The sequence below is a fragment of the Fukomys damarensis genome, unplaced genomic scaffold (assembly GCF_012274545.1).
Source record: "Fukomys damarensis isolate Sample0158 unplaced genomic scaffold, DMR_v1.0_HiC HiC_scaffold_13, whole genome shotgun sequence".
NCBI classification, from domain to species: domain Eukaryota; kingdom Metazoa; phylum Chordata; class Mammalia; order Rodentia; family Bathyergidae; genus Fukomys; species Fukomys damarensis.
Genome location: NW_022900925.1, coordinates 33659652 through 33667447, shown reverse-complemented (window position 1 = coordinate 33667447; position 7796 = coordinate 33659652). Strand labels below are relative to the sequence as shown.

Sequence of the window (7796 nt, the reverse complement as noted above, 5' to 3'; positions counted from 1 at the left end):
CAAGGCCAGCCCTCCACAGCCCTGGCTGGAGCGCGGATGCCCCCCCCCCGCGCACGCGCACACACACACACACACACACACATGCATGTGCACACCACACCCACCGATCCACGTGTGCAGTGAGAGGCTCTTTTGCACTGCCACAAAGCCACGATACACTGGACCCAATTCATCGAAATTAGTGAAAGTAAAAATTGTGTCCCTGGCTGCGTTAGTCACATTTGTATTGCTCAGAGCAGCAGGCGGGCTTTCACTTGCCACCCTTCACGTGGGCCTCACCTGTGCACAGGTGGGCCTGAGGGGCACCTGCCTCTCCAGCTCGCACGCCTGCCTGCTTGCTTGCTCCTCTCTCCTGTGTCTACACTGACTCTGTGCTCTGCCCTGCAGAATAACAGGGCCACAGGGCCAAGGATTTAGCTCAGCGGCACTGCGCTTGCCTCGCAAGCCTAAGATCCAGAGTTTGATACCTGGTACCCCCCGCAAAAAAAGATCTTAGTCAACAGGGCCTTATCGATGACGTCTAGTCTATAGGGTGGACGGCAGAGAGCTTGGGGAACTCAGAGGGCCCAGCTGAGCTTGGGCTGGACAGGAGAAGGGATGTCGTAACCCACAGCAGCCTGACCTGGAGGCCAGGTCTCAAGCACAGAAAGAAGGACCATCAAGGGCCGGGGGTTTAGCTCAGTGGTTCTGCCGCCTGCCTCTCAAGGTCAAGGACCCAAGTTCAATCCCCTCTGTACCAAAAAAAAAGAAAAAGAAAAAGAAAGAAGGACCAGGGTGGCGAGAGGAGTAATGCGGAAGTTGGGTGTTTGTTGGGAACCGCAGTCACCCTGTTTGACTGGTATGAAAGGTGTGGGCCACAGAGGGGCAGTGGCCCTGGACAGGTAGAGCCTTCCAACCTCAGCTCCAGGATACCTCCAGTTCTGTAAGGGGCCGGAGGTTCAGGTAGATGGCGGTTACCTGGGCCGAGTGGCAGGCAGGCAGATGTCACCAAGCAGTCAGTGCATTGATCCATCAATCACGCGACTTCTGATAACCTGCATGTGACTAAGTCTTCACTTCTGTGCCATAACTTCTTAGACTAATTCCCACTTTACACTGTCCTAACACGGCACAGATACTCGTGAACTATTAAAGACCGTCATTAATAACCACGAGTGCTCGATGGCAGCCACAGTGGTGGCACTAAGCACGGATTTAAAGGGATGGCTGCACGGTCTCGTGCCGCTCTCTGCAGATCCCAGGCAGGGACACAGGACAAGGCTTCTTCCCCTACAGTTTGGGCCCTGAGGCCTTGGGGGAGAGGGGGAGACAGCTGTCATCTCCGTCTCCCTGTCCACTCCAGGCCCCCTGCTCTCTGGATTCTCTGTCCCCCACTACCACACACCCCACTGTCCTTGTTCCCTGAGATGGGGACTCAACCATTCAGCTCCCCTCTGGGACCCTCAGGTTCTCAGCTAGGCAAGGAGAGCTAAGGAGAGGATGAAGGGAAAGAAAGGGAGGGAGAAGGAGGAAGAGGAAGCAAGAATTTGGGGGGAGAAGGAAGTGGCTGCTGGGCAGACTGGCTCTCGGGGACCCTTGCATTCTCCACGGGCCGAGGGCCCCTGTCCCCCCAGGGATTTCCCTCAGTGCTTTCTCAAAGCTCCCTGAGGCCCCTAGGAGATGGTTCCGAGGCCTAGGCCGCCTCCTCCCTCTAAGAGAGTGACAGGAGCTTTCCTTGCTCCGGGCTTTCTCCCAGGGACCTCTGGCAGGCCCTGGGGACCCCTCTCTTGCTGGACTGCCTGCTCCCCAGGCTAAAGGCCAGATGTCCCTCCATGTCTGTCTGGGAGGAGGAAGGGGTCCCAGGTACTCACTAATCCCACATCTCCCCTCCTCCCAGGACCTTGGGCGGCACTTCCCTTAGACCCCAACCCCGCAGGGTGCCCACAGCCTGGCACTGTTGGGAGAGGGCAAGAGGTTTGCCAACTTAGGATCTGAAGGGAAGTGTGTGCGTTCATGCACATTTGTGTGTGTGTGTGTGTGTGTGTGTGTGTGTGTGTGTGTGTGTGGGGGAGTGTGTGTTTTTGTGCATATGTGTGTGTGTGTGTGTGTGTGTGTGTGTGTGTGTGGCTCATATAGCATGGGCTGCCTGAGTGGCACTGCAGGGTAGAAGAGGGCTTGGAAAAACACAAGGTGAATTGAAGAGAAAGAAATGAAAGAGGAAAGAAAAAGATTTAAGCTACAAGAAAGGCCAGAGGAAGGGGGGATCCAGTCTAGAAGGGGTATAGAGCAAGGGCAGCAGACGGGAGGCGAGTCCACCCACCCTGATCCCCTCCCTGCAGCTCTCCCTCCCCCAGAGCCCAGGGAGGAAATGAGGAGGCCACTGCAGAAGTGTCTGGGTCATTTCCACATGCTTTATTCCAGCAATTAAAATAATTAAAAACATCTCAAATTATTATACACATACAAAATAGGTACAGAGTCTCTTGCTTCCTCCCACCCTGGGGCAAAAACTGCTTTGTGCTTTGGGAAGTTGTGCTCCGAAAATGCAGGACAGTGGAGGAGAGAGATGTGAGGAGGGAGGGCTTCAGAGGAGTCCGAGAGGCAGGGTGGGGAGAGGGAGGAGGGGAGGGAGCAGGCTGGAGCCGCCCCTCTGCCCCCCACATTAAATAGCACCGTTAGAAGAAAATTCACGAGTCCCCATCTGCAAGGAAGACTGAAAGGAGGAGAGAAAGAGCTGGAGAGCAAAAGACTTTGAACAAAAAAAGGAACATTTGTTGGCCCGGTGGGGGGCACCCCAACGTTTTTAGCACCAGAAACTCCTCCCCCACCCCACCATCACATTGATGTAGCACCTTTGATGTCACACAGGGGGGCCGCTGCCCCTGCCCCGCCCCCCCAGTCACCAGTGACACAAGAACGAGGTAGTCTTTCAGCAACACAATTACACAAGGAACAGAGCATCTCGCCCACCCAGCCCTGCCCACGGGGGCGCTCCAGGTGCTCCCCCAAGTCCAACGTCACTGCTCTGCGGTGCTGTGGCCCTGCCCGACTCTCTGGAGACCCCTGGGAAGGGCCCTCCCGGAAGCAGGGTGGGGTGTGTTGCAGAGGCCTTGGGGATGCCAGATGGGTGGGCTCCTTTGGCAGTCTGGGAACCCCGAGGTATCCCCAGGATTGGGGGCAACGGCTGGGGGCTGGAGGCCACTTGGATTTTTCAGCATTGCCTTTGGTTGCTGGGCAGACAATGCATTGTTTCTTGTGCCTTTGGGGTGACTTGGATTTGGGGAACAGTGGAAGAGAGGCCCCAAGGAGCGGACAAAGGGGCAGGAAGGGCAGCACTGGGGTATCAGAAGCCCAGCGGGCAGAAAAAGACTTACCCCCACGTGGGTCTTCAAGCAAGCGGAACAAGCTTCCTTTTTTAAAAACTTATTTATTTATTCTTTTTTTTTTCCCCGTAAGGGTCAATGCATTTTTGGTTTTTTGGTCATGTTCAGTTGGTCAAAGAAAAAAACTAGGTTTGAGAGATGAATGTAAAGGAAAAAAAAATATTTTCCAAAGTCCATGTGAAATTGTCTCCCATTTTTTTTTTGGCTTTCGGGGGGGCATTCAGTTTGGGTTGTTTTTCTGTTTCTGGAAAGGGGAGTGGGCTGGGTGGGAGGGAGCGGGGGTGGGAAAAAAGGGGTTTACACGAAGCAGACAGGGCTAATGTCAAAGCCGAATTCCTGGTCTGGGGCGCCAATGTCCAAGGGAGCCACATCGATGATGGGCAGGCGGGAGGTCTTGGTGGTTCTGTACTCGATGACTGTCTTGCCCCAGGCTCCCGTGTGACTCTGGGTGAAGGGACACAACGGAGGACCCATTACCAAGGGCAGAGGTGGAGCCCGGAAGTCGGGGCTGCCCTGAAAGCCAAAGCCTAGAGTGGGGTGGAGGGCCCTGGGGACTTACCGTGCAGCCGTCCTCCAGGGCCACGTAAGTGAAGCGGCTGTTGCCCTCGCCCCGGAGCTCAATGTCGTTGGAGCCCTGGAGGAGCAGAGACTTCTTGAGGTTGCCGGTCTGCTGGTCCAGGTAGGCCACGCTGTTCTTGCAGTGATAGGTGATGTTCTGGGAGGCCTCGGTGGACATCAAGCGCAGGAAGGTCATCTGGATGGCCACGTCAGCAGGGTCGGAGTCCAGGCTGCCATATTTGAACTGCGGGGGAAACGACAGGGCTCGAGTGAGCGACCTTCGGGGCCTGTGCCCTGGCCTCCACCCCAAGTCCTCTGACAGCATCCGTCCCCAGCTAACTTAGCTCGAGAGACGTCTCCCTGCACACAGCACCTGCGTCTGAGCCGGCGGCGGCAAGGACCCAGGCTCCCATCCCTCTCCCAGCTCTGCCCCCACATGCAGCAGCAATCTGGTCTCTCCCGGGCATGGGGTAGCATCTTCTGAGAGTGGCCCTAGGGTCCAGCTCATGTACCTGGGATCCACCGTCCATGCTCTCGCCGTACCAGATGTGTTTCTTCTCCTTGGGGTTCTTGCTGATGTACCAGGCCTTCTGAGCCACGGTGGGCTGGACGGGGTACACGCAGGTCTCGCCTGTCTCCATGTTGCAGAAGACCTTGATGGCGTCCAGGTTGCAGCCTTGGTTGGGGTCGATCCAGTATTCTCCTGCAGCGGGGCAGGACGAGGGGAGTCAGGGGGCAGGAGAGGCAGCCCCTGTGGGCATGGGGAGGCTGGTACGGGAGGAAGAAGAGGGAGGGCAGCCGGGGCAGGGCCTCACCGCTCTTCCAGTCGGGGTGGCACATCTTGAGGTCGCGGCAGGTGCGGGCGGGGTTCTTGCGAGTGCCTTCGGGGCTGCGGATGTTCTCGATCTGCTGGCTCAGGCTCTTCAGGGTGGTGTCCACCTCGAGGTCACGGTCACGGACCACGTTGGCATCATCGGCCCGGTAGTAGCGGCCATCGCCAGACTTCTCTTGAGGTGGCTGGGGCAGGAAGCTCAAGTCGTAACCGCCGCTGGGAGGACCGGGGGGACCAGCGGGTCCAGGAGGGCCGGGGGGACCCTGTGCAGAGAGAGAAAGAGGAGGTCAGGGGGTTACCAGTGTCTGAGCAAACCCCCTAGGAGCTGGAGGGACATGAGGGGGGCGGGGGGAGAATACATACAGCAGGACCAGCATCACCAGTGCGACCGCGAGGACCAGGAGGACCGATGGGGCCAGGCAGACCGTTGAGTCCGTCTTTGCCGGGAGAACCGGCAGACCCGGGAGGACCCTGGAGGGAGAGAGAGATCGTTGGAGAGGGCCTCCCAGAAATGATCCCAGTTCCCTCTGAGGAACCCACCACCCTGCCTGCTGGACCAGGTGGGAAGGGCCAGGGGCAGCACAAGACTGTCCAGGAGCCTTCGTCCCTGTGTCCCCGGGGAAGGTCCCCAAGGTGGACCTGGGCGGGGGACCTGGGAAGACTCCACTTACACGGGGACCAGCAGGACCAGAAGCTCCAGAGGGACCTTGTTCACCAGGAGAGCCCTGAAGGACAGAGACAAAGGCAGTTCAGGCCCAGTGTGGGTCCAGTACAGTCTTGGCACTGGCGGGGGACCCAGAGGGCAGGGTGGGCATCCCACACCCCTCCCTATTGGGGAAATCTTGCTCCAGCCTCTCCATAGGCTGAGCCGCTCTTTCAGCCCCTCTCAGAAACTACTTCGAAATGGCCATAAAACTTTGGTCCCCGGGCCCCACTCTGGAGGATCCAGAGTGTCTATTCAGAGGGGAAACCCAGGCAAATGTTTCTTGTCCCCCATTACCCAGCACAGCATGGGGAGATGAAGGAGAAGGCGCATTGGGCGGGGACCTGGGGAGCTGGGCACACTCACAGGAGGGCCGGGGGGACCCTGGAGACCAGAGAAGCCGCGGTGACCCTTGATGCCTCTGTCACCCTGTTCGCCTGTCTCACCCTTGTCACCACGGGGACCTTGGGGTCCCTAGAAGAGAAGAGGGGACAGGCTGTCAGGTGGTGTTCCAGTTGGCACTGAGTAAAGAAGTGCTGTCCACGCTGGCTGAGGGTTTTCAGGGCACAGGGGTTGGCATGGGCCACTTACAGAGGGGCCACGGGCACCAGCAGGGCCAACGGGACCAGCAGGACCAGCAGGACCCTGGGGAGAGAAGAGAGCATAGTTAGACCTGGGCTGGTGCAGCCCACCTGCCCATGTCCCCCCACGTGGCCATTTCTCCTGACCCCCTTACAAACCTCCCACAGCCAGCTTCCTGTGAGCAGGGCAAACCACTCCCACTCCTGGGACAGGGCGTTCTGGGTGAGGGTCCCGAGGCCGAGCTCTGATTTTCCAGTGAGGCCAAGGACACAGATGTCTTACAAGCTTGCCTCTCCTCTCCCTGCTGGGAGGATGTCACTATCTGTCCCCAAGCCTCAGTGCAGCCCGAGAATCCCTGGCTACTTACAGTCTCACCACGTTCGCCATTCTTGCCAGCAGGGCCGACAGGGCCGGGGGCACCGGGGGCACCAGGAGCACCGGGGGGTCCAGCAGGGCCGGTCTCACCACGGTCACCCTGGGAGGCAAGAGCAGGGAAAGTGGGTCAGCCCCTGAGGAAGGGGCCAGGCTGGGGTGGGCATGGGGCTGGTAGGGCTGCAGGGCTGAGGTGCAGCGCTCTTACCTTGGGGCCGGGAGAGCCGTCTCGTCCGGGAGAGCCTTCAGCGCCAGGGGAGCCCTGCAGAGGGAAAAACATCAGGGGCAGAGAAGCTCAGGATAGGCCCCAGTGGCCTTGCTGTGGGCACAGACTCTCGGGGACAGGGTCTGAGGATTGCTGACCTCGCGTCCAGATTCACCAGGAGGGCCAGCCAGACCAGGGGGGCCCACGGGGCCGGGGGGTCCACGTTCGCCGCTTGATCCAGAAGGACCTTGTTTGCCAGGCTCACCCTGAGAGAGGAGAAAGAGTCAGGCCAGGGATGGGTCGGGGCGGCGGGGGCCCCTGAGAGCATCTCTGTCCCATCTGTCCTCCGTGCATCCACCCTGCGCCCTCCCAGTCCAGGGACAGTTTCTGGAGACCCCAAGGTGAAGGGGACTCACAGAGGGGCCGGGAAGGCCGGGGAAGCCTCTTTCTCCTCTCTGTCCGGGCAGGCCAACCACGCCACGCTGTCCAGCAATACCCTGAGGTCCGGGGGTTCCGGGGGCACCCTGTGGGGGGCAGGCGGGGGGTGAGGCGCCTCATAGTGACATGGGGGGGCCGCTCCGGAGCGGTGGGGAGCTGAGCTGGCACTTACAGCAGGTCCATCAGCACCAGGGGATCCTTTCTCTCCAGCAGGGCCAGGGGGACCAGGGGGACCAGCTTCACCGGGGCGTCCAGCAGGGCCAGTCTCACCTCGGACACCTTTGGCACCTTCTTTGCCACCAGGTCCAGGAGGGCCAGGGGGACCAGCATTTCCCTGCATGGGGACAAGAGGGGCTGTCAGACTGCAGTGGCTTCTGGAGCATTAGAGGGGCCTGGGGGTGGTCTCCCTCCTGACAGCAGAGCGGTGGGTGCTACGCAGATACTCACGGAGGGGCCGGGGGGACCAACTCGGCCAGCAGCACCAGGGAAACCAGTAGCACCCTGGTGGGAGAGAAGGGAGGACAGGACGGTCAGAAAACGGACAGCCACTCGCCTGGCCCGGCCCCTCCTGCTGCCGGGGGCCGACGGGCTCTCAGGAGCGGTGGGAGGTACTCACAGGGGGACCAGCACTGCCGCGAGCACCTTTGGGTCCAGGAGCACCAACGTTACCCTGCGGGAGAGCACAGAGGACAGGTTCAGGCCGGCCCAGGCTCGGCTCTTTGCAGTCGAGGGTACGGAGGCGGG

At 59.7% G+C, this 7796-nt stretch overlaps 1 protein-coding gene across 1 annotated transcript in view; it reads right to left on the bottom strand.

Annotated features, from left to right (window-relative positions):
• Positions 1 to 3637: 3637 nt before the first annotated feature.
• Positions 3638 to 7796, bottom strand: part of Col1a1 (collagen type I alpha 1 chain) — a 14993-nt gene continuing 10834 nt past the window's right edge. The window contains exons 39-51 of the mRNA XM_010620144.3: positions 7225 to 7386; positions 7031 to 7138; positions 6773 to 6880; positions 6618 to 6671; positions 6405 to 6512; positions 6047 to 6100; positions 5822 to 5929; positions 5424 to 5477; positions 5116 to 5223; positions 4736 to 5015; positions 4433 to 4623; positions 3922 to 4164; positions 3638 to 3806 (exon numbers count right to left, since the gene is read on the bottom strand). Coding sequence (XP_010618446.1) covers positions 3660 to 3806; positions 3922 to 4164; positions 4433 to 4623; positions 4736 to 5015; positions 5116 to 5223; positions 5424 to 5477; positions 5822 to 5929; positions 6047 to 6100; positions 6405 to 6512; positions 6618 to 6671; positions 6773 to 6880; positions 7031 to 7138; positions 7225 to 7386 — 1725 coding nt within the window. The 3' untranslated portion in view covers positions 3638 to 3659. The remainder of the gene's footprint in view (positions 3807 to 3921; positions 4165 to 4432; positions 4624 to 4735; positions 5016 to 5115; positions 5224 to 5423; positions 5478 to 5821; positions 5930 to 6046; positions 6101 to 6404; positions 6513 to 6617; positions 6672 to 6772; positions 6881 to 7030; positions 7139 to 7224; positions 7387 to 7796) is intronic.